The sequence below is a fragment of the Sander vitreus genome, chromosome 10 (assembly GCF_031162955.1).
Source record: "Sander vitreus isolate 19-12246 chromosome 10, sanVit1, whole genome shotgun sequence".
Lineage (NCBI taxonomy): Eukaryota > Metazoa > Chordata > Actinopteri > Perciformes > Percidae > Sander > Sander vitreus.
In genome coordinates this window covers 31,477,608-31,503,194 of record NC_135864.1, presented here as the reverse complement: position 1 = coordinate 31,503,194, position 25,587 = coordinate 31,477,608, and the positions used below count along the sequence as shown (strand labels likewise).

General features: G+C 41.8%; 2 protein-coding genes across 6 annotated transcripts in view; both read right to left on the bottom strand.

The window, feature by feature from the left end:
• The window catches only part of LOC144524688 (uncharacterized), a 62,731-nt gene extending 47,465 nt beyond the window's left edge, over positions 1-15,266 (bottom strand). For 2 of the 5 annotated variants that reach the window (XM_078261123.1, XM_078261124.1), the window contains exon 1: positions 15,124-15,266. In XM_078261123.1, the coding sequence (XP_078117249.1) occupies positions 15,124-15,188 (65 nt within the window). In that variant the 5' untranslated portion in view covers positions 15,189-15,266. The other 3 variants (XM_078261126.1, XM_078261127.1, XM_078261125.1) reach the window with 3 other exon arrangements.
• A 3,683-nt stretch (positions 15,267-18,949) lies between these two features.
• Positions 18,950-25,380, bottom strand: dcps (decapping enzyme, scavenger). Its single transcript, XM_078261121.1, has 6 exons — positions 25,141-25,380; positions 23,709-23,859; positions 23,454-23,599; positions 23,222-23,335; positions 21,108-21,218; positions 18,950-19,505 (listed from the first exon to the last, which is right to left on the bottom strand). Exons 1-6 carry the CDS (start codon positions 25,345-25,347, stop codon positions 19,239-19,241), a joined length of 996 nt encoding a protein of 331 aa, XP_078117247.1. The 5' UTR covers positions 25,348-25,380; the 3' UTR covers positions 18,950-19,238.
• Positions 25,381-25,587: the final 207 nt, after the last annotated feature.

The following is a 25,587-nucleotide window of genomic DNA, read 5'->3' as shown; positions in this document are numbered from 1 at the left end:
GTGTGGGAACCCTGCGTATTTGACGGAGCTAAACTTGCTTAACAAAGCATAGTCCATGCAGGAATTTATTGTGAGCATGTTTGCATTTTTCAGACATACTTTCTTTAGCAATAGTTTAGCAAAAATAGTTGTGTTTGGATTCCCATGAACCGACGAATGGATACAAATTCACTTGGATAATGCTGCACAGGAATTTTCAAGTTTCTCAGATGTGTTATAACCTTTTGTTCGCTCTCCCTCAAAATATCAAAGTTTCCACTGATATGCTTTCATTTTTGGGGCGTTTTGCTCTCCTTAATGCCATTTCCATAAAAAAAAATCTTTCTAGGACCATAGAGAGCCTAGGGAGATGAGTGCCATGCTATATACAATTTATATGTCTTTTGGGTAAACTATTTAAATCACTAAGCATATTGGGTTTGCCTGCGTGCTGAAAGTTTGTACTAAGACGTGATTCAAGTAAATCTTGGTTTCAGTGTGAACCAATTCCAGGAGCTCACATTGTGGTTCTTTAGTTGAATCTGCGTGTAGCTGTCTTGTTGCTCATCCCCACTCCTAATTCACTTTCTCTCTGTCACACACACACACAAACAAAATGTTTGTCTAAGTCAACTCCGCTGAGTGGGCCATAAAAGCCTGTATTGTTGTCATGTCATGAGACTGAAAGGCCAAAGACAAAGAAAGTGGAAGGGGGTTTATCAGTGCGCACAACACCACAGCTCTGGTACAGAAAAATATACTTTACTATAGTCAAAGAGCTCAAGGCACTCATTATCCTAAGCCCTCTGTGGTCCAATCCCACTGCCAAGCCCAGTCCTATATATATATATATATATATATATATATATATATATATATATATATATATATATAGCCAGTCACAGCATTAAAATCACTGAGGACTCCCATCAGCTAGGGCTGCAACTAACCATTATTGACTAATCTGTCGATTATTTTATCGATTCATCGATTAGTTGTTTGGTCTAAAAACATAACAGAAAATGAAGAAAAAATGTCGATCAGGGTTTCCCAAAGCCCAAGATGACGTCCTCAAATGTCTTGTTTTGTCCACAACTCACAGATATTCAGTTTACCGTCGTAGAGGAGTAACGAAAATATACTAACATTTAAGAAGCTGGAATCAGATATTTTCTTTTACAGGTTTTCATAAACTACGACTCAAACCGTTTAATCGATCATCAAACTAATCGTTGCAGCTATACCGTTAGCTATGACTATTAGCTATAAAATTCATCCACAGCTATCGAGTATCAAGCTGTCAGTTGAGCAACAATATGACTGATCCGGCATCAGAGAGAATTAACAGGGAATCATGTTCATCTGCCCGATTCTCCCACATAACGGCAAAACCAAAACAAAGTGCTGGGATTTTCTAATTAGTCATTCACTTCCAGTATAAAATCAGGTCTCTTCAGTCAGTCAATCAGCTCTGAGTCATACAGCGGACCGTCAGCGCCAACTGCAAGCCATCAATTGTCTCAATAAACAAAAGAGAAACAAAAGTTTGATTAGACAGCTGCAACAAAAGACAGCGTCAACTCTGGGAAAAACCCCCGACATGCTAATAAAATCAGTGCCCTCTAAGAAAAGATTTGGCTCTTTAGTGCAAGATACAGCCAATGGTGAAATAAATACTTCCAGTAGCAGAGGGTATGACTGTTAACACATGTTGTTGTGTTCAGTACAGCTGACAGTATATTAGTTGTCAGGTGTGATTTTAAAACAAGATTGCGCAATTCTATGGCTGATTTTGTAATACATTAATTCAATGTCTGTTGGCAGAACAGAATTGAGTATCACGGTATAATCATTTGCCAGTAATACACATGCAATTAAAAATGCAATGGCAGAATTACAAAAAGAAACTTACTTCCTGTTTTTGAAGCATCCATACATCCCAGCCATGTTGTCAAAAATGGTAAAAGGTTCTGTACCAAAACAAAATACGTCTTTCTTTGCTAAATAGATGATGCTTTTTGTTTGTTTTTCAAGAATAGACAACCCCTCAGATCCTACACTCTGTGCCGTTGTCCCACATCAGAGTCCCTTTTCTTCCTAATAACCGATGACTTCTCTCTCTTTGCAAAAGAGAAGATGCCACTCCACAAGAAAGACGTCCAAGTCAAACCATCCTCTGAGGTTCCTCCCACTTTTGAGCTCCACTAGTCAAATTTTTGACAGAGCTCCCTTCTCCAAACTTTGGCAGCAGATGCACAACAGCAAGCCAATCCTAACCACTCCAGTATCACATACAGTACAAAAGCAGCCAAAGTGGGAATATAACAGATCCGAATATCACACGACAAGCACAGAATTACAGCAAGAGAGTTTGAAAAACAGGAATCTCCTTTTTCAAATGAATCAGGAATGTCTTCAAAAAGGAAAAAAAGAGAAATCCTTGGATTGGTACAATACGGCAGTGGGAAAACAGTTGACTAAATGACTGAGTGAGTAGCTGCTGCATGCCTCACTCACTGTATCCTCCTGGCCACCACCGCGGCTGGTAATGTAGCCCAGGGAGGGCTGGTGGGGGGAAGAGGATACAGAGGGTGGAGTGAGGGAGGAGGCAAGAGTGAACAAGAGACTGCCCCCCCATGACCTTATCCTCTTTCTTCGTCTCTCTACGGTTTAGTTCCATCCACAATCTTTTTCTTTTGTAGACTAACCAATGACAAGACTTTATTTAAACAGATGCATTAATTGGACATTGGCAAGCGTTTCAGTCAGCCTGATCTCAGTCTCTCATTGCCAGACCTTCCTCCACAGCGCTGCGGAGGAGGGTCTGGCTAGTCCACACAGCAGTCCGGGATGGGAGAATAACGTGCTCTGGTTTATTGGCATTTCTTTAAACCAATCACAATCGTCTTGGGCGGCGCTAAGCCCCGGACGCAATGACAGTGCCTCTGCAAAATAGCCTCTGGAAGGAACTTGTTTTGGTGGAACACGCGTACGTTCAAAAGTTGTTTTTAGGTGTGCAACAGAAAACTCAGATTGGACAGATAGTCTAGCTAGCTGTCTGGATTTACCCTGCAGAGATCTGAGGAGCAGTTAACCATAGTCCTTATTAATCCACCGGAGTTTAGAACGCCAACACAAAGAAAGTGGAAGGTAACGGACATCCAGCCGAAATGAGGGACATCCGGCAGAATTTCCGACGGCACCTGAACAAACGTCGTCGATACAGACTAGCCTGATCTTACAGAAATACGTGAAATGACCACGACCTGTTACCGAATGACATGGTGGTGGCACGTAACTAGTAGGGGTGTGAATCTGCACTGGTCTCACCATTCGATTACGATTATCCTGTCAACGATTCAAATCGATATCACGATGCGTCGCCTCCTCAATATTATAATATAATGCTACACATGGTTTTTATCGACAAATTCAAGCAGCCAGATAAATACGAACTCCCCTTTTTATTGGATCTGCTCTTAGAAAAGACACATCCTGAATGTAGCGGAGTCTGAACACAGCAGACAATACATTTGTAAATGTACAGTTATGTGTGAGACAAAATTGTTGTGTGCGTGTTGTTTTACCCTGTTAAAGAGAGTTAGTTGTGGGTTATTAATTGTTGTGTTATAAAGTTATTACCACGAGCGAGAAGGGTATGCACCCTCTCAATTCTCTCACTGCTTGCCCCGAACTGAGCTAGACTACTCAATGGCGTACTCCCATACAATGACTATATATATGATATATATTAAGACATCGATGCAACTAGTGTACTGGACCTCTGAAGCAAGACTAAGTATTTAAGTAGAGTACGGTATTTACTGTACATTGCGTAGGTTGTGTTGTCAACTGAGGGAAATTAAGTGCTGTGTATTGATGAACTTTGAGAATATAACAGAGCCGTTTCTCGATTTATAAAAGTTGAAGCCATATAAACTAACAAAAACACCATTCTCTTAGCCATCCAGGGACATATTTGATTTAACATACAGTATAAGTACTAGGGCTCCATTCAGTGAAGACTTTCCTAGTACACTGTAGTGTTCAATTTTAATATAATGGATTTGCGTTTTCAAAATCAATCAATATACAGCACTTAGTGATGACAGCATCGATTTTCTCAGTTGACAGATGCTCGTGATGGGACCTCCATAATGGAGGCTTTAGTTTGATTTTAAATGCAACCGCAAAGTATGCATGCATGTACCTTGTGTGCCGCCGCCACCATTAGCAAATATGTACACTGAATACAAGTGAAATCAAAACTATTTCTCTGATGTCACATGTTGCCATGCCTATACTGTTTATTAAGATATACAAATGTGCAGCTTGTTAGAGTTAAGTTAACACTGAACTGGCCAAATCCTGTATGTCACCGGCCATCGAATGCTCGCACAAAAACAGTGCCTCGTGTTAATCATTCTATCCGTCGGCCGTGCAACAGCCTGTCACAGTTAATCACTATAAATAGGGAGCTTACCTATCTACAGCCACTATAGCTCCGAGTGCTTATGTGTGTGTAGCGACCCTAATGTCACATAGGTGACATTAGGATTGATCCCGAGATTCCCTGCTGCTAAAACCTCTCAGACACACACACACACACACACACACACACACGTTTCACTATCTTTGTGGGGACCCATCATTGACATAACGCATTCCCTAGCTCCCTTACCCTAACCTTAACCATCTCAACTAAATGCCTAACCTTAATCCGTATCCCTTATCCTCACCCTAACCCAACCCTAACCCTATTCCTAAAACCAAGTCTTAACCCTCAAACAGCCTTTTAAAAGTTGTGGGGTCCAGCATTTTGGCCCCACAAAGCTGTCCGGACCCCACAAGTATACTGTATTCCTGGTTTTTGGACCCCGTGACTATAGTTAAACAAGAACACACACACACACACACACACACACACACACACACACGGCTAGTTTACTTAGGATTACTGTAGGATAAAAACATTCCTATTATTTGTGTGTTCTCAAAGTTAAAAAAAACTCTAGAAATATGTCCACTTCACACAGATAAGGGAAATTATTGTTATTATTGATAGGACAGTTACCAATTACACACACACACACACACACACACACACACAAGGATAAAAACATTCCTATTATTTGTGTGTTCTCAAAGTTAAAAAAAACTCTAGAAATATGTCCACTTCACACAGATAAGGGAAATTATTGTTATTATTGATAGGACAGTTACCAATTACACACACACACACACACACACACACACACACACACATCTGTCTAGTTTAAATGATATCTGTAGGATCATTACATTAAAGGTTAAAAACAATCTGACGTTAAATTATCATCTACGACAGGGCACGTCTTTACATGTTAAAATAGTCCCAGGATAAGTGAAAGTTGGACTTCTTGGAAACATGCTTTGTTATCCAATAGCACTTTGGAACTTATTACACATAAGGTTATTCAGATTAAGATTCAGATTGGCTAAATCACATGAATCATCAGACCACTCACAGAGGAGCGGCAACAGTGTAGTGGAATGAATTTCTCAATCCCAACATGCCCAGACTTAAAGTTGTCTGTGTGATTCATTCCGAAACTTGTTGAAATTGATCTAAGTCAGTGGAGTGAGCGTGTGTGTGTGTGTGTGTGTGTGTGTGTGTCAGTGTAAACAAATCAGATCCAGAGCTCTGCTGCTCCATTTCATCAGCATGATACACAAACACAGAGTCTCTAAGATCAGTTTTTGCACGCTGGGACTGAAAAGTTCCTTCACACATACTCACAAACACACACACACACACACACACACACACACACACACACACACCTCTCTATAGAAGTGTCTACCACATGACATTGCCAATTATCCATCAGGAAGGACCCTCTCAGGGTGAAGTAGTGTTGACAGAGCATTTCCACCATTTTAATGTAGATGTTAATCACTGCTTCCACCAATACATTCTGCGTTACCTCCGCTCCGATTTCCCATCCTGAATCTCTCCATCTTTGCTGCAGCCGGGATGTCAAGACAGTACATGTTCTCTCTTTTACCATTCCAGACAGAAACAACTTTCGTTTGTTACAATTATGTTTGCTTTTTTATGCTGCAACCGGAAGGCTGTATTGATTATTTTAACAGTGACCCCAAAATAAATGATGCTGAAAGAGCTGGGTCAACTGAGCGGAACTGCAGAGTCGGGTAATAATTATCGTCTGTCACTATGAGCAACCCTTTTCACATCACATATAGTCTTTTGACCTGTTGTTGATATAAAATTCTTGATAAGTGCAGCTATTTTTTTTCTCTTTTTTTTAAATATATTTATTGAAGGAATTGTTTATACATGGGGTTATACAGGATAGCAATACAAGAGTTTTCGGAAAATTTCAGCAACAAAACAACAAAAGCCTGCAAAGCCTATGCCACCCCCACCCCCCACCCCTCAAAGAAAAAGAAAAGCCAGCAAGAGAGAAAAAATGAAGAAATGACAAATTCGACAAATGACGATGCCATATTATTACTTTGTTAGACATCTTCCGTATAGAGGAGTCTTTCCATGTGTAGTACATTGCCAAACTCTCTAAGCCAGGGATGTTCACCAGGGGGCCCAGGACCCCTATGGGGCCCTTAGAATTGTTGCAGGTGGGCCTCCAAATTATAGTTAATTTTTGAAAGTTTTTTTCTAAAATTGAAATGTCCTAACATGAATCCAACATATTATTAGCAAATATAAATCCCCACTGATGTTAGGCTGATTGGCCTATAGGTAAGGTAGTCACTAAAATAGCCATTCAAAGATACAGGTAATCCTGAGTGTTCACTGTGCTAACATGTATGTGTAACATTAAAAGATGATTTTTTTTTTTAAACATATATTATTTTAACAGCTTAGTATTCTATGCACTAAAAAGGTATGTATAAAGGCTTTGGGCCGCCCTCCACGTTATTGCATGCCCAGTTTAAAATGCAACTTCATTTTATACAATATGTGTAGTAGGGGGGTCTCTGCTCTGTCTCTCTTTCAGTTAAGGGGTCCTTGGCTTAAAAAATGTCGAAGACCCCTGCTCTAAGCCATTGCTGAAAAAGGGGTGCTGGTCTCTGATTTTCACTGTTGCTAAATGATGCACCTGGCCAACAAAGTACATAGGGACATGGCTTGGCCTCCATAGTTTGGGATGTTGGGATTAAACACCACTGATTAGTGCAGCTTTAATTATAGCATCAAGGGGAGTCACCGCAAATCCACGAATGATACTTTTCTTTTGAAGTGGGAAAAATGAACTCGCCTTAAGTCTTTTGCGAAGGAATCTAAAAACAGCCCTGTGGAGGGAGATTTATGACCTTTCAGTATATGAAACACCTGGCTTCTCACTCGTTTTAACCTCTCGAAGATCAACAAGAGGAGTTTTTCCAAACACAGCTATCCAATGACTCTGTGTATGCGTGCCGTATGAATTTCTCAATGCCGACATGTCCAAACGGATCCGAGAGCATGGCGCAATTCGTCATGTAATATGTAAATGTGCACGAGTGTACGTGTGTATATATGTGCATATGCATGTATCAATCACACAGCTTTCTGTTTATAGAGCCAAGAGGAATGTCGGTCAGTTTCCCTTCGAAGAAAAAAACAGTAGATGTTGGTATTTCCTGAAATGGCCCTCAGTCTGGACCAACTGAGAAAGAGAGAGAGAGAGAGAGAGAGAGAGAGAGAGAGAGAGAGAGAGTGTGTGTGTGTGTGTGTGTGTGTGTGTGTGTGTGTGTGTGTGGCCTTGTTTAACTATATTCGTGGGGTCCAAAAACCGGGAGTCCAGTATACTTGTGGTAAACTTGTAGGTAAAGCACAGGTATAAATGATGGCTGAATTCCATTTAGCTGCTTTAGTTTGAGCAGTTTGTTTGTGGATGGTTTTACAAAGATATTTTAGACTGGTCTGTAGTGTTACGCTGCGTTCGGAAGTTGGAGCTCCGAACTGGGAAAGACGCCACACCCAGGTTGACCTTGTTACAGTTGCATGTCGGAAAAACCTATAGAGGTTAGCCACTGTTAGCAATACCAGTTGATAGCAACGCATTATGCTGTGTGCTTGTGCGTACAAACACCATAGCAACATGTCCACAGATTAGAAGTTGGACATTTTACTACAGCTTTCACTGCTGTTGATGCTCCGAGCAGCCATGTTGGATTGGGAGGTCGGGGGTTGGGGAGCTTCTCTCCACTTTCTGAGTCTGACATTCGAGGGGGCGTTCCAGTTGAAAATTACGAGTGGAAACTCGAAAATTCCAACTTCCTTGTTCAACTGGAACACACCATTAGGCCTCTCTTCATTTTGCTCTCATATTAGTCCAATGTAAACTCAGACAGTCTCACACAGACAAAGACTTGATTTATTTTAAGCCTAAAAAAGGTTAGCCACCCTCACCCCTAGGCTGTCCCCATGCTTCCATGGTGACAATCAGAGACACCTGCTGACCAGTGGCACCTAAAAAAACAAAAAGGAGGAAAACATGCCTCATAATTTACGGATAACGAAAGGTATTGTGGGGCGCATAATGAGGAGGGAGAGAGTATGTAGAGAGCACAGTAACCTGTTGGCAACATCACCGGTGGATTTCATTTGTCCGAGGAAACAAATTGATTGAAATGAAATGAACAAGGGGCTAAGTTTTATCACACAGTGCCTATGTCCGTCTTACCATGACCTATAATTGATGTGCTATGTGTATGTATATATATATATAAAAAAAGACACCAGAAACAAGCTCAGATAAGACCCTGATCAGTGGTGTAGTCTAATGTATTGTAGTGGGTATACTGTACTGTATATTGGCCAGAATCTGCATTTGGGGGAGGGGGGGGGGCATATCATAGTGGGGGGGTCTGGGTGTCCTCCCCCAGGGAAGTTTTGAGCATCAACGACTTCATTTCCTGTATTCGGATACACTTTTCATGCACCAATTTACGGTGGAAATCCCTTTATTGTGTTATTATATGTGAAGAAGAAAAACGCAGATGACAATTCAAAATATATCAAAAATATAATGTAAAGTATGTTGTTGCGTGTCATTGGGCATTTTTAAGTGGGTCTATGGAAATCCTGGAGCTTTCTTGGTGGGTATACTGTGTATACCTGCGTTATCACGTAGACTACACCACTGACCCTGATAGAAGCACAACAGCTTTTTGGAAAAGAGTTCTGCAAAGTGTTTCATTTTGGTGGATTCTTTGCTCACCAATGCTAAAAACCAAACAGAATTCCCATCCAGTTAGATTTCTGGACTTGTGGTCAACCAAGAGGCCCTGCTTTTATTACCCTCTCCTCATTCTTCTTTAGTCTTTCCATCCCCTTCCCCATCTCCATCACTTCTTTCCCCCTTGGCTGGCTGGAGTTCCTCTCACACACCCCCTGCAGTGCAACACCTCTTCCCTCTCCTCTTTTTTTGTGTTCTCTCTCTCTGTCTCCTATTCTCTCCATTACAACGTGCACACGCTGATCTAGATCTCTCTCTCTCGCTCTCCGTACAGAGTAGGAGGGGAGCTCTCTGAATTCCACCTCACATCTGGAAACCATCTTCTTTCTCTCTTTGCCAATCTCTCGCCCCCTTTCTCTGTCGCTCTATGTTGTAATGTAAATAGCCCTGTAATCATACTCCAGCACCAAGCCTGCCGCACTGGGTGGTGTGTGTGTGTGCGTGTGTATATCTGTGTGTGTGTGTAAGATCTTACACATAACACACTCCTCCAACAAGCTGAGATTTCTTCTTTCTCGCAACCCCAGGTCCCAGCTGAGGTTTATGGGGCGATAAAAACAAAACAGCCGTCTACAACTCTACTTGCTCACTCACAATTCTATTCTGTGTGTGTGTGTGTGTGTGTGTGTGTGTGTGTGTGTGGGGCTTGTTTAACTATATTCGTGGGGTCCAAAAACTGGGAGTGCACTATACTTGTGGGGTCCCGACAGCTTTGTGGATCCAAAATGCTGGACCCCACAAGTTTAAAAGGACTGTTTGAGGGTTAAGACTTGGTTTTAGGATTAGGGTTAGAATGAGGTTCTGGTTAGGGTGAGGGTAAGGGTTAAGGTTAGGCATTTAGTTGTGATGGTTAAGATTAGGGTAAGGGGCTAGGGAATGCATTATGTCAATGACGGGTCCCCACAAAGATAGTGCCACAAACCTGTGTGTGTGTGTGTGTGTGTGTGTGTGTTGAAACGACATGAGGCAAATGAGAAAATTGACTCAAAGAGTTTACCTTAATAACGTTCGCCTATTAACCTGAAACTGAAGCTTTTATACAGCGTCAACACACTTATGATGCTTCTCATTCCTCCAGGGTGCAGCAAAAGGCTTGTAATAAACAGTCTCCTGCAACTGTTGATCTGAGCATTCTCTATTCCATACTACCAGCCAGATGAAGCACATAAAATACTGCTAAATGCTTGGAAAACGCAAGGAAAGAAAGGAAAAGGGAGCTACAACTTAAAACTGTTAAACAGCAAAATCCAAAACTCAGTGAGTATGGATAAAAAAAAAAGAAAACTAAACTTCCTCATCCTCTACCTACCACACGCTAAGTGTATGTTCGCATTACACTACTGTGCGAATATTTGCTCAGTCTCACTTTTATACCGTTTTTATACCGTGGCCTTTGAGGGAGCCCACTTGTCTTTTTTTCACCGGGGGCGGTTGCGCTTGCAACTTACAATGACTTACAAAGATACATAACAGGTACAAGTGTATGCAGGATTGAATTATACTTTATCGACAGGAATTGATAGGTCAAACAGCAAACAGCCACCCACAAATAGTCCATAAACAAAGCATCAGGCTGTCTTTGAGATTTCACATGAACAACGGTTAAAGTGGCCATATTATGTTCATTTTCAGGTTCATAATTGTGTTTTGAGGTTGTACCAGAATAGGTTTAAATGGTTTAATTTTCAAAAAACACCATATTTTTGTTGTACTGCACATTGCTGCAGCTCCTCTTTTCACCCTGTGTTCAGGTCTCTGTTTTAGCTACAGAGTGAGACCTCACACTGCTGTAACATCTTTGTTGGCAGTCGCACATGCTCAGTAGCTAGGTAAGGACTACATGCTCAGTAGCTAGGTAAGATCACATCAGCTAGCTAGCTGTTTGTTTCTACAACTTCAGTAGTACAAGGCAGGATTAGCCGGGAGACTTCTTCTAAACGAGGGCACACTTCCTACTTTGCGTGGAATACCTGCAGAACAGGGACATGGAAGTAGTTCTTTTGTAGATTATGGTGAACTAGTGTGTGTTGTAGCAGTGTTTTGCCATTCAGAACGAGCTAGCATGTTACGGTTAGCCACCTCGTTTCGGCTAGTGACAGAAAAAGCCGTGCAGATTTTGACCAGCTCACCCGGAGACTGAAGGCAGGTTACATTCAGAAACCCGTATCTCACTCAAAACAGCATGGATGTTTTTTTTTTCCAAGTTTGTATGCATGTGGAAGCACCAGAGACCAAATCCCAGAAAAAAAGTATAGTTTAAAGTTACTCAGGCTACCGAAGAATACCATAATTCCTCCGTTCAATTAGGCCTAGGCGACGCACCCCAAGCTTCCACAGCCACGTACATCGGCTCTTCCAGTCTCTCCACTGCTGGCTGTTCCAATTTCAGTAGTAACTCTGACGAGCGGTTACCACCACCATCTTCAGCCAGAGAGGACATTATTTCTTCAGCTTCTTCTTGCGTCGTCACCCCGGCGGGAGGTGTGCTAACAGGGCTTGCAGCAGGTGAACCGGTCGTGCTATTAACGCCATCGCTACACAATTTCTTAGTAAAACCAAAATGAATTAAACTGCCTTGTTTTCTTTTTGCCATGGCTATATGATGCTAACTGCAGAATGGATTTCAAGGACTTTGCGTGCCGATTAATGGCCTCCAACATTTGTATTTTTTCTATGAATCTTTGAGTTAACATGTACTAAACATGAGTTGAATTTGCACCGCAGCGCTGCCACGCCTTGATGCTAGCATGTATAGTTATTGAAGTGAATTAGGTTTAAATCGCCGTCATGCATGAATGAATTATATTTTTGCAATTTTACACATAATAATCCACGATGATCATATTACACAAAAATGAAATTGCACGTCAAAATGACACACTGTCAATATTTTTAGAGACCCCCCCCCAAAAAAAATTCACAAATCACGTTTTCAGGAGAGCCCATGTCTTATTAAGGGGAGCCGAGCTCCCCCTAGCTCCCCCGTAGTCACCACCAAGCCTACTGTGAACGCACCTTTACCAAGGGACATTACCTTTCCTGGCATGCCTAAGCTGCAACTCAGTTCTCTTAAATTGCATCCCCCGGCTCCTCCACTTACCTCCCTTCCTCGCGTCTTAGTCCGTTAGCTGCACGGCTTCTGGGGAAGGATGCTCTTGTGTATCCTCGCCTATAGCTCCTTGGTGATCAATCCTCGCTCCTCACTCCTCGGGGTACAACTAAGAGCTTTGAGACGGCCTTCACCGAAGAGGGACAGAACAACTTCCGGTTCAGCAGAGGACCGAGGAGCTATCAAATAAGAGACATGAGATGCAGCACTAGACTAGGGCTGGGCAATATATCAATATTATATATCGACATTAGTCTATTTCCACTTCCGGGATTGCTCTGGTGCAGCCGGAAATTCCATCGGATGTCACTCTTTTCTGCAGGGTAAATCCAGACAGCTAGACTATCTGTCCAATCTGAGTTTTCTGTTGCACAACTAAAACAGTGCCGCCCAAGACGACTGTGATTGGTTTAAAGACATGCCAATAAACCAGAGCACGTTTTTCTCCCATCCCGGAGTGTTGTGTGGACTCGCCAGACCCTCCTCCGCAGCTCAGTCTGATCGAGACTATATTGACATCGATATTTAAGACTAGATATTGTCTTAAATTTTGGATATCGTAATATGACACAAGCGTTGTCTTTTCCTTGTTTTAAAGGCTGCAGTAAAGTGATGTCATTTCTGAACTTACCAGACTTACTAACTGCCAAGGGGGGCACTCCGGTGATTTAGTATTGCAAATTCATAAAGTTGGGGGACTCAGTCACATGGGACAGATGAATAAATAAAATAAATCAAAAATCTGTGCAGCAAAGGCCAAGATATCCTAACTTTTAGTCAAGCTCCAATAACGCTAAATCCTAGTCTGGCTATCACCAGACCAAGCTCAATCTTTTCAGATTGAACATTAGTCCGGGGAGACAAGAGGCGTGATCAACGGGCATAGTTCAAATGACTCTGTACGCAATTGGACCGTCCTTCAACCAATCAGAGCAACGATCCGGGTGACGTAGCAGCGACAGCGGTATCAACGGGTTGCTGCGCTTTGGTGGCCGCCACGTTGAATGTAAACAAGAAGCTGCTCGGTCGCTTCTCTATCGTCATCGTGTTAAACCTCACCAATAGCGCGCCAGGTGGATAAGACCAGCCTTTTCCAGCCTGAGCTGCAGGGAGAAATCAAATCGCCGGCAGATCGGGCTGGGTTTACCCAGTCTAGCTAAATCCTACATTTCCCATAATACCACCAACAAAATAGTTTTGTTGGACGCTCCTTGCCTGATAAATACCCTCCAGAGCCACGCAAAAACATCACACACCTTTTTTTTTCTTCACAGGTTGAGCAGTAACAGGCAAAGTACAATAACCTGCATTTGTAAAATTGATGGCGTTCCCCTTTAATAATTATGCAGGAAATAATACAGAACTCAGTCTCAAATCAAGTGACTCAGGCTGCATGCAAGAGAGACAAACCACAAACATAAGTTACACTCTGAGAGGGACACAGCAACATGTCTAATTGTCTAATTATGTATTAGTCAGTTATCATGATAGGGTTTTCTCACAGACAGGAACAGCAAACAGGACGTCCCCGTAAAACCCCTGAGGGGTTGTTCAGTGACCCAGTGACAGATGACCTGATCTGCCCTCACATCAGGAGGGCTGTGACACACACACACACTCGTTTCACTATCTTTGTGGGGGCCCGTCATGTCCTGATTCCAGTGTGATAGTGCCAACTTGATTTACTGCAAATTAGGGCTGTTGATATGAGGAAAATATCTATCGCCATAACGATATTACTTGCGATAAATACACAGAAATCAAAAGTGTACTCAGTTCTGCTGCCTTCAGTGTTCTGCTAAAATACAACAAATTGTGTGTTCAATTTAAAACAAATGAAAGGAAATAATGGCCCACATTCTTTTATTTAACAAATGGAACATGGAATTGAATATGAAAAGACACCACTACAAAAAACAAAAAAAGGATGACAGTTACATAATTAAATCCAGTTGTCTGCTAATATTTTCTTACAACTAACGCACACAAAAAAAATGTGGCGATACGTCGCAGCCTTTCACGATGCGTTTATTGCGGCAATTGATATCGAGATGACGATATATTGTGCAGCCCCAACTCCAAATGCCCAGTCTATCGTCATCATTTTTGTGTGTGTTTGCTCAGATTGTGCTACAGTCAAATCCTCATGAGGATCAGATCAGCAGATCCAAGATCAATAGAGTCTTTCATCCTCTCACACCGAACAACACAACTAGTCTGAATCAGTCAGTGTCTGTGTTCAGGATTACAGTGGCTCCCACTCTGAGAGACAACTGTTTAATCTGGACCGTCCTTGACCCGCCACTACCAAACACTGAGCTCACTTTGCTGGCAAAGTTTGATCTGATAACACTCAAACTTACAGTTTAGACAACTTTCTTTTTTTTTTTTATAAACCCTTTGGAAGTTATACTTTTTTTTTTGGGACAGTTACCAGCATAACCAAACCTATTCTCAGTTTTAATATCATAGATGTGTCTCACTATTGGACTATTGGAGAATACTCACAGCCAAAAACAGCCCACCTACATCGCCCTTTAGTGTTGCCAATGAATCATGACCCGAACAGAAACACACACTTTTCCTCCATCAACATCTTCAGCCCCATGCACAAACAAAAAGCAAAGCATTGCGGGACTCGGGACCGCCGTGTAGCCTATCGATCACCGGTCGCACGTCAGAAATCCTCCGCAGCCCAATAATAACTCATCTCCGCGCACAACAAAGCCAAAGTTTCTCTCTCAGAAAGCTGTAGTGCAGTTAAAGGGACAGGATAGGTCTACTTACTGCGTCTGCTCTATCTCAAACGGTCTCAGTGTGAACTCATCCCTCAGAGACTGGAACCAAGACATCTGCGCTGTTTTAGTGGACTAATGATTGGATTATTTGTCCTGCCCTGCGTCCTCTGCTCCTCCGCGGTGCTGCGTTCAGAGGCGGCTCGGAATCTCCTAAATCCTAACTCTACTGGCTGATAGAGTTTAACCCTTGTGTTGTCTTCCCGTTGACCATTCAACTTGTTGTACACCCAGGTAAAAAAATGAAAATTAACCCTTTTTAGACGCCTTTTTTTTTTATGTTGCTGGCGATTCCCCCCAAGATTCCCTTTTTTTTTTTGCGCTTTTTTTTTCACTACCACCGGATTCACCACTAACATCAACTTATTACCTCTAGTTTTGCACTTTTTTTTGGAATTCATCATTGATAAACCTCATTCACATGAAATTATACCTCATTTTTGAGTTAAAAAACTCTGAAATAATGAACTATTTTGACAAATAGTTACGATTTAGTGGATAATCACAGACCGTCACAGTTTAGTCAGGATAGCCTACTGTTTAGAAAAGCGAGAGATTTCATGTTTTTTTCAAATGCTATAAAAATTGAATAAAAAATAATGCGTGTTATTTTGGGGGCAATTTGGTTGAAAGAGACCCACATTTCTGATGCGGAAACTTTGAAAACGGGAGGGTTAAAGGTCCCATATTGTAAAAAGCAGTGGTGGAAGAAGTATTCAGATCCTTTACTTAAGTAAAAGTACTTATACCACACTGTAAAAATCTCTGTTACAAGTAAAAGTCCTGCACTGAAAATCTCACATAAGTTAAGGTATTTAAGTATCATCAGGAAAATGTACTTAAAGTATTAAAAGTAAAAGTACTCAATGCTGAAGAATCCTCACATTTTAGGGACCGGAAACGATCCAAACAGTTCTGTCAATCAACTACGTGTTTAATTGGCAAATCATCTCAGCTGGACTTGGTCTATGTTGTTGGGTAGTTTAATTTATAATAAAATGATATTTTATAAACTACATGTGTTTTGTGTGCAGAAATCTTAATGTGTAAAGTGACTAGTAACTAAAGCTGTAACAGATGAATGTAGTGGAGTAAAAAGTACAATATTTCTCTCTGAGATGTAGCGGAGTAGAAGTAGAAAGTGGCAAGAAAAGAAAAGACTAATTAAAGTACAAGTACCTCAAATGTGTACTTAAGTACAGTACTTGAGTGAATGTACTTTGTTACATTCCACCACTGGTAAGAAGTGAGATTCCCATGTCTTTGTTGATTATAAAGCAGGACGAGGTGCTATATAAATACTGTTAAAGTATCAAAACGCTCAATTCACAGAGAAACGCTGACCAATCAGAGCAGAGTGGGCATGTTCAGGAGGGGGGAGAGCTTAAAGAGACAGGCGCTAAAGGCCCTGACACACCAACCCGATAATCGGCCGTCGGACAGTCTGGCGAGGTCGGTGACTCGAGTCTGTTCGGTGTGTTCCGTGCCGTCGTCCGTCTGCCTTCATTTTGGCCGACCTGACTTGCTCGGTCGGAGGGCGGGCAGTCGGACTCAATGACCAATCTGATTGGTGGAGTGCTAACCCGGAAATGACGAGCGGGATGAGTGACGAACGCCTCTCAAAATCTGACAAAAATCTTTCAAGCTGACCTTTGTTGATCTGAAATGAAGACAGATTCAGCAACTGCGCGGCCTATTTCTCGCTTAAAATGTTTTCAGAAACACGTTTCGGTGAACTGTTTTCGTAAAATACGATATCGTATTTCGTACAAGCCGCCATTTTGTTCGGCTGGAGAAACAATTACAATTTTCCCCTCTCTGGGGAGAAATGTGGGGTGAAAAATGTGTAAAAAATATTCACAACATTTAGGGGGGCCAGAGGGGAATTCAGGCTTAAAATTACTCCGCCCCCCCCCTAAAATTAGGATTTAAAAAAAATATTTGTATTAATATTGCAACTTGTAAACCTAGCTGGAGCTTATCAAACTTCCCTTGAACCTTGTTCAAATTATATATATATATATACTTGTAGCTTCTCAGGGTTTGATAGAAAAGAGCCCTTGACATAGTGCCTGGATATAATAATCAGTAAGGATTAGTCTATCGTTGTATTTCCTTACAAGTTTGGGTACTGTTAATGAGTTTACATTTTTACGAGGAACACTCAAACGCACCTTAAGCACAGCACCGGCCAACTGACTTTGTGATGATATAAGAAATGTCGCTGAATGAAATGTCTTTATTAACAAACAATTGAATCATGTATCAACTCTGAACATCTCTTCGCCTGCACAGTTAAAGAACCAAACTCCTAACAAATCAGCTGTGACTGTCCCAGTTGTTATGTTTCTCAGACTGTAGGCCTACTGTCTGTCATCTTTCCTGGAAGAGCATGTCGCGGTGAACCTCTGGCATTGTGGGTATCAATCCAACTAAATATGGTACTTCAGCTCCGAAAAGTATGTAAACGGACTTTGGTTAAATATAGTTTGGTGGAAAATGATAGACCTTGTGTCTACATGACCTGCAAAAGTATAGCATAACATACCATTGCTTCATTTTGTAAAGAAAAGGGAGACAAACAGAAACCCTGGTATCCAAAGACTGGAGTTTTGTTTTTGTATTAGGACAGTGTCACAGTGCAAACGTTGAATCATTTTGGGATTATTGCTGCCATCTAGTGTTGTGCCTGGGTTAATGTATCTCAACATTATGAAATGAAACTTGATATAAAACTTGGCAGTTTGTATGAATTGCCCTCCGTGTTTAAAAGGTGCTTTACAAACGTGCCTTTCCCTAAGTCATGTATATAACACTTAACACAGATATATATACTCACCTAAAGGATTATTAGGAATACCTGTTCAATTTCACGTTAATGAAATTATCTAATCAACCAATCACATGGCAGCTGCTTCCATGCATTTAGGGGTGTGGTCCAGGTCTAGACAATCTCCTGAACTCCAAACTTAATGTCAGAATGGGAAAGAAAGGTGATCTAAGCAACTCTGAGCGTGGCATGGTTGTTGGTGCCAGACGGGCTGGTTTGAGTATTTCACAATCTGCTCAGTTACTGGGATTTTCACACACAACCATTTCTAGGGTTTACAAAGAATGTTCTGAAAAAGGAAAAACATCCAGTATGCGACAGTCCTGTGGGGCGAAAATGCCTCGTTGATGCTAGAGGTCAGAGGAGAATGGGCCGACTGATTCAAGCTGATAGAAGATCAACTTTGACTCAAATAAGCACTCGTTACAACCCAGGTATGCAGCAAAGCATTTGTGAAGCCACAACACGCACAACCTTGAGGCGGATGGGCTACAGCAGCAGAAGACCCCACCGGGTACCACTCATCTCCACTAAAAATAGGAAAATGAAGCTACAATTTGCACAAGCTCACCAAAATTGAAGACTGGAAAAATGTTGCCTGGTCTGATGAGTCTCGATTTCTGTTGAGACCTTCAGATGGTAGAGTCAGAATTTGGCGTAAGCAGAATGAGAACATGGATCCGTCATGCCTTGTTACCACTGTGTAGGCTGGTGGTGTGGTGTAGTAATGGTGTAGGGGATCCCGTTCGCCTTCAGAACTGCCTTAATTCTTTGTGTCATTGATTCAACAAGGTGCTGGAAGCATTCTTTAGAAATGTTGGCCCATATTGATAGGATAGGTTCAAACACGGTATTAGTATGGTGTTCCTAATAATCCTTTAGGTGAGGGATATATCTCTACTTTGGAAAACTGGCCGATACAGTGATTTTGTCTCAGGCAGTTGAACCTGTCTCAGATATTCCAAACAAGTCAAATCAAAAGGCTGAGTAGAAAAAAATTACTCTTTAATTCAGTCACCATAGAAAACATGAAAAATATTCAAACAGAGATTGACAGAAACATCCTTTATCCACTGGTTTGACTCTTGTCACGTCCAGCCAGTCCTACGTTCTCTTCTTTTTTCATAATGAAAGCAGGAATATGAAAATTATTACAAAAACACCTTGTTGAGGATTCACACAAACAACTACAAATTATGTATGAATGTATTATCCCAAAAACACACAGTTTGGCTGGGAATCTACTAATGCGGTGAATAAGTGCACGACACGGTCCGTTACAGCCTCCCCGTCTCCTTGAACTTGCTGAACAGTTCATCGTCGGCCCTCAGGGGGAAGTACAGGGTCCGGCTTTTGTAGTACTGGTGGTCAGACTGCAGGTTTTGGATAACGTCTGCGAGGAGGTGGGCCCGCTCGACGCCGCAGCCGGGCGCCTGGTAGCCGAGCTTTGTGAAGTGGACGTGGAGGTGATAATAGGACGGCTGGTAGTGCAGGTAGACTCTCAGCTTGCTGGCTGGAAGCTTGTAGCGCTCCAGGATGGCATCCTAAATCGCAATCACACAGGTTTTGTCATTCTTTCTTTATGATTGGCATTATGAATATGTCCAAGGATTTCTCTTTTGTCTCTAATACTGTAATAAAAGAGTAACTTCATTTTTGTCAACCTGTAACCAGCAGCCACGTACTGGGCTGCAGTGTAACGGGCATTTTCTCTCTGCTGCGTTCCGGAGGTGCCGCGGGCCCTACGGACCCTGGAAGTCCAGAGTTCTCGCGAGAGCACAATTTGAATTTGCTCAGCGAGTCACTCTGGCATTCATTAATGATGCTCATTAACTATGCCCTTGTAGCCGAGCCGCACCAATCACATCGGTGTATCTGATATAGGCGGGCCAGAGGCGAGCTAAACAGATGACGACAGCGCTGCGACGTCAAAGTCATTAGTAAACATTGCAAGATGGCTACGGATGAACTCCAGTTGTTTGAAACGGCTTTGGCCGCTACAATGAACGAGTCAGACTTGGCTTTTTATCTAAAAGAGGAACAGAAGATGGCCCTCAAATCGTTCCTTCGCAAGGACGTTTTTGCTGTTTTGCCGACCGGATACGGCAAAAAATTAATCTACTAGTTAGCTCCGCTGGTAGCTAAGCATTAGCCTGATTGGTCGTAGTGTTATCCAATTGCGTGCAGTGAGATTTTCAAATGCATGCTTGGTGCCGCCCCTTGAGTTTGACCATTTTTCATTACTCATTGCCAGACCCTTAATCTTTCAGATTTGGGTCTGGATTTCCAGGCTAGGCCCCGCGAGCAATTGCGGCCATTCAAGTCAACGCCTGATATTCAACCAGCCATGCAACGGCGCATCCCAGAAGCGTACGTGAAGCGCCTCTCTGCTCCGCTAAAGATACGAGATAGGTCTATAAATAAAGGTTAAAAAAATTGTTTTTTACAGGAGTGCTTGGGCAAAATCCTATAGGGCAAATGTGCATCGTCAATTTCTTCCACTTAAAGTTCCGTTTCTGCCGCTGACAGGCTCAGATTGTTATTCAAAGTGTCTGACAACATTATGGAAAGGATCCCTACAGAGGCAGACCTTTTTGTTTAACCAGAAACAGCTCAGAGTTTGTTATCGCTAAACCCACCAGACTACATTTACACAAAAAAAAAAAAAAAAAACTAGACTTTTAACCAAAAATCGAGTTGTGATTGTTGGTTAATTGAAAAAGACGACCCAAAATGGCTTTTTTGAGTTTTATTTTGTGTCTGTCGACTTTGCATGAAGTGTAGTCACTGTTCATTTACATGTTTGTGGACGTAAATTGAAGGTGTGCAATTGCCCGTTGACTTACATTTTCTATTGTATATTGTATGCTGACTGCAGCGATCTCGCTTAATACTGGACAAAGATTATTGTTCAGTCAATTAGACACAAAAACATGGGAAAATAGGGTCCAGGTTGAAAAAAACCCCCAAAGTTCCCCTTTCAGAGCTATGGCTTGTCCTAGCTCTATGAAATGGAAAGTATAACTGGTTGAAGATAATGATTATATTATTAAAGGTTATATTAATGGCAGCTGCTAGAAGAACAGGTCATGTTCTGTTCTTTTTTCTCTCCAAAGTAACCCCCTGGGGTGACTACGTTACCTCACCTTTCCTTTCTGGAAGATGTTCTGCAGCAGTGGTAGATGCTCTGACGTCAGGTCTCTGAGACTCCTGATGTCTCTCTGATGTGCTATGGCAATCAGGTATAAATCATCAACCTAAAAGAAGAAGACAGATATTGTGAAACTGCATAGTCCAGTCAGAGGCTTAAGATTTTTAAAGTATGGCTCCCAAAAAACCCTGTTCTTTCTAAGGCTGTGTTCAGACTGCAGGCAAAAGTGGTCCAAAATCTTTTTTTTTGGGGTCCAGTGACCAGGTCAGACTTCTTCAGAGTAGAGTGTGAACACTCAAATCTTGCCCAGATCTGATTTTTTCAAATCAGATTTAGACCACTTCCATATGTGGTCCTGAATCAGACCCAGGTTTGATTTTTTTCAATGCGGCCGCAGTGTGAACAACCAAGGCGGATTTGATGCGACTTTTACATCAATCTACATCGACATTTGTCACAATTATGCCCCGGCGGGAAGTCAGCCCTAGACACAGGCAGTAACATTAAAAACTTGACGAGGCCTACAAAGTGGAGAACAGTGATGGAGCAAGTCAATGGAGGGAGAGTGAGGTGTTAGACCCAATTAGTGTGTGCTCATTAATGTTACGGCTGCCAAAATGCTTCCTTCCTCCATCACCTCCCTAACTTTAGTGCGACAGCGTGCTGCATCTGATGTCATTGTTATTGTTCTTTTGCGCATGCGGGTCAGTTCGAAACCACAAACAGTTCACACTGGAATCTGATACAGGCCACATTTTAAAAAGGTAATGTGGACAGCCAAAATGAAAAAAATCGGATCTGAGCAAAAAAAAAAAAATCTGAATTAAGCATTAAGACTTGCGGTGTGAACGTAGCCTAATTCTATCTTTGTGTAGATTAGAGAGTTGCATTTAAACGGACCAGTCTGTGTTTTGGAGAGGACCGGTTATCAAGTTAAACACATTTTAAACAAAAAATGTCATTGACTTCTAATGTGCTCAGATTTGGAGCCATCACTTACTGCCACATGGCAGGGTTTCCCTCATCGTATTGCAAGCCTAGTGGCACACCACCAGGCCTAAATCCCCGTCACATATGGCTGCAGGCAGCACTAGTTAGCCTTTGTGCAGAAATCGGCCAGTACAGTCCAAAATGGCACAGGAAAAAGAATGCCGTTTGTGTCGCCATGAAAATTGCCTTGTTAAGCCTACATGATTATCTTTATGAAAATGATATCAGGTGGACGGGGGTGAAATTCTTGTGCTGATAATATAGGATTATTGTCCATTACTAATCATGCATGTGTGAAACTTGTCAGTGGTCCCTAACAACATGCCTACAGTTGTAGGCTGGTCCACACAACATTCCGGGATGGGAGAAAAACGTGCTCTGCTTTATTGGCATTTTTTTAAAGTGCTCATATTATGCTTTTTGGCTTTTTCCCTTTCCTTTATTGTGTTATATATCTTTTTTTGTGTACGTTATAGGTTTACAAGGTGAAAAAGCCCAAAGTCCACCCCAAAGGGACAGAAAACACTGTTCACAAACTGCTCCAAACAGCTCTATTGTAATCCAGCCTTTACTTCAGAGACAAACGTGGTCACTTTGGAACAAAATGGTGTTGTCTGGCGACTTTGGCGCGCAGCAGCTCGAGTGATGCGTTCGACACCCCCGCCTAGAAACGACAACGGCAGCGTTCAGCTTCGGAGAGAAAGAGGACTGCTGCGACAGGTGAAGGCATGGCTGAAAACCCGAGGAAGCGTCCACGAGTGAAGTGACAAATGCGGAAAACAACTGGTGTGGCTTTTTTCTAGTTGAAGAGCGCTGAAAAAAAGAACGAAAAAAAGGACTGAGGTCTGACACGGATGTCGCCTTACTGCTCTTGAACAGGTTAGTAATGGGTTTTGTAACATATTAGGAGTAGCAAATAGTGAAGGCTTACGTCATGTGGATGGCGCCGAGAGTGTTGTTGTCATTACTTAGAATTCCTCATGGGGGTCGACGGAAACTAGGCACTATAGCGTTAACTACACAATTGGGTTTGACATTAGGTTCTTTTTCATACCAGGAGAAAAGGTTGTAGTCCTGAGAGGTGTAAATGTAGTGTGGCCAATATTCGTGGCATCTCACCTGTTTCTGGTCCCATTTGAAATCTGGGAGGAGGACAAAGCCAACTTTTGGATCCGGATCTTCATAAACTATCCTGTCGGCCTCTGCCTTCTTCTCAAGGATGTTGTACACCCACTGGGGAGTGAAGGTAATGTTGAAATGAATCCACAGATAATGGTGTACATTCACAAGTATGCATCATGAGCGCCAATGCAAGCATGTTACCGATGGAGGAGATTTTCAGGACACTGACCTGCACGCTGAAACTCTGCTTCTGAATGTAGGGCAATATGATGGACTGATAGTCCTCCCCCGTCTCCTCCACGAGGAAACTCTCCTGTTGCTGGTATTTCTTGACGTGCTTCTCTGTGGCTGGACACACGACTGTAGTCTTGATCTCTGCAAAACAGAAACACAGAGGGTGTCAAAACCTTGGTTCCAGCTGGCCAAAAGTGGCTGCTGGATTCACAATCTCTTTAGTCAGTTCATTTTTTTTTCCTGACTGTACCATTGAGATGAGGGGGAGCCTGTAAACGATATGTGCTGTAGATGTCGTTCTTCATCTCCAGTTTCAGCCTGGAACCACTGAAAAGCTCAGCCAGGGTGTCTTCTCTGATGGGAGTCTTCTCCAGGATAACCACAGCCTCCTGATCGGCAAGCTGGCGATGACATGTTCAGAATCAGAATCACAATCAGAAAGGAGATTATTGCCACATTAAGTTACACCTACGTGGAATTTCCCTTGGCAATTGGTGCATACAGTGCTCAGCATAAGTTTATGAACCCATGCTAAAGTTGACTAAAAAGAGGAATAAAAAAAATCATCTTTTGGAAATTGATCTTAATGCCTTAATTAAAAAAAAGAGGAAAAATCCAACCTTTAAGGACACCAATTTTCTTTGTGACTGAATAATGTATCGTAAATAAATAAATGTTCATAAGTAAGTACCTAGAGATTGGCATGGGGTACTTTCCATAAGATCATCTCTCAATGCAAATCAAACCAGCTATTAGGCTAACTGACATAAAACCATGCCAATCTCTAGGTATGGTGAAGGGTATGTGATGATGTGGGGGGGCTATTTTAATTCCAAAGACCAAGGGAACTTTATCAGGATGCATAGTATCCTGGATCCATGAAATAACTGGCCTTTCAAAATAAAACTCTGCCTGCCTCTATGGGAATTTAACATAGGGGTGTACTTACTTATGCCCCGTTTTTTAAAGGAAGAACATTTATTTATTTACGATACATTATTCATTCACCAAGAAAATTGGTGTCCTTAAAGGTTGGATTTTTCCTCATTTTTTTTTATCCAGGCATTAAGATCAATTTCCAAAAGATGATTTTTTTTATTCCTCTTTTTAGTCAACTTTAGCATGGGTGTATTCACTTATGCTGAGCACTGTACATACACAAACATACATATTACACAAGAAGAAATAAACAATAGATACGGCAACACAAACAAATATACAAAATAGCTGTTTAGTATAAGAAAAAGAAGGCTGAATGGGGTTAAGTAAAGAATGCAAAAAAATATATACTATGTGCAATAGGCAGATGTATAGTCCATACAGTTCAAGTGTATTATTTCTGTCTGGGCTGATAAGACTCGTTATCCCCCGAATTAATAAAATTAATGCAAAACAGCCCTTTCCTAAGCATGTCGTTGTGATGCTCATTTCTATCAAATCCATCTTTACAATAATGCACTTTTACACAGACTATTATTTTGAAATATCGAACCGGAAGGACATGTTCTATCTCCAAAACTACTCAGACCAATTTGAATATTGAATATAACACATTTTCCTCTAACGTTAACAAAACTTGCTGTCAACTGCATAACCATTGCTGGAGTTAGCTAAATACCTTATTTAACAGCTAAGTTAAGCTAAGTTAGCTAACTTGTACGTTACAACAACCTTAACGTTACCTTTCCATGAATGAAGATGTTTTTCTCCCGGGCAGAATCACTCAAGACGTTGGACGTTTTAAACTCACGCAGAATATTTTCAGATTCAGGTTCTTTTCCAACTTCTCCTCCGCCATTCTCATTGTCAGCTTTCGCCCTCTTGACTTTCTGAGATAATTCATCAGTTACAACACTGTCAATTTCACGTTTAGCCGGGGTGTCTGCCATGTTTCGTGGTTGCTGCTTTTGTGGCCAAAGATCGTGTATGTGTAAGAAGATAACTCACTCAACAACCGTGAACCCTGTCCGGAGCCTCGTGCATTGACTCTCTTGCCGTGCTAAAGATAGGAATGGTTTTTATTAATGATAATAACGTTATGTTCTTCAATATAGAGACAATTTGCCCGTCTAACAGGACAGCGACGCTAAAAACATATGATGATCTTATAGAACATGATGCATTGCTGT

Excerpts from the sequence above, each read along its gene's own strand:
- dcps (XM_078261121.1), bottom strand. The coding sequence starts at position 25,347 with ATGGCAGACACCCCGGCTAAACGTGAAATTGACAGTGTTGTAACTGAT. Across the intron at positions 23,860-25,140 it reads ACATCTTCATTCATGGAAAG|CTTGCCGATCAGGAGGCTGT; the intron begins GTAACGTTAAGG and ends TGTCATCGCCAG. Across the intron at positions 23,336-23,453 it reads AGCAGAGTTTCAGCGTGCAG|TGGGTGTACAACATCCTTGA; the intron begins GTCAGTGTCCTG and ends TTCACTCCCCAG.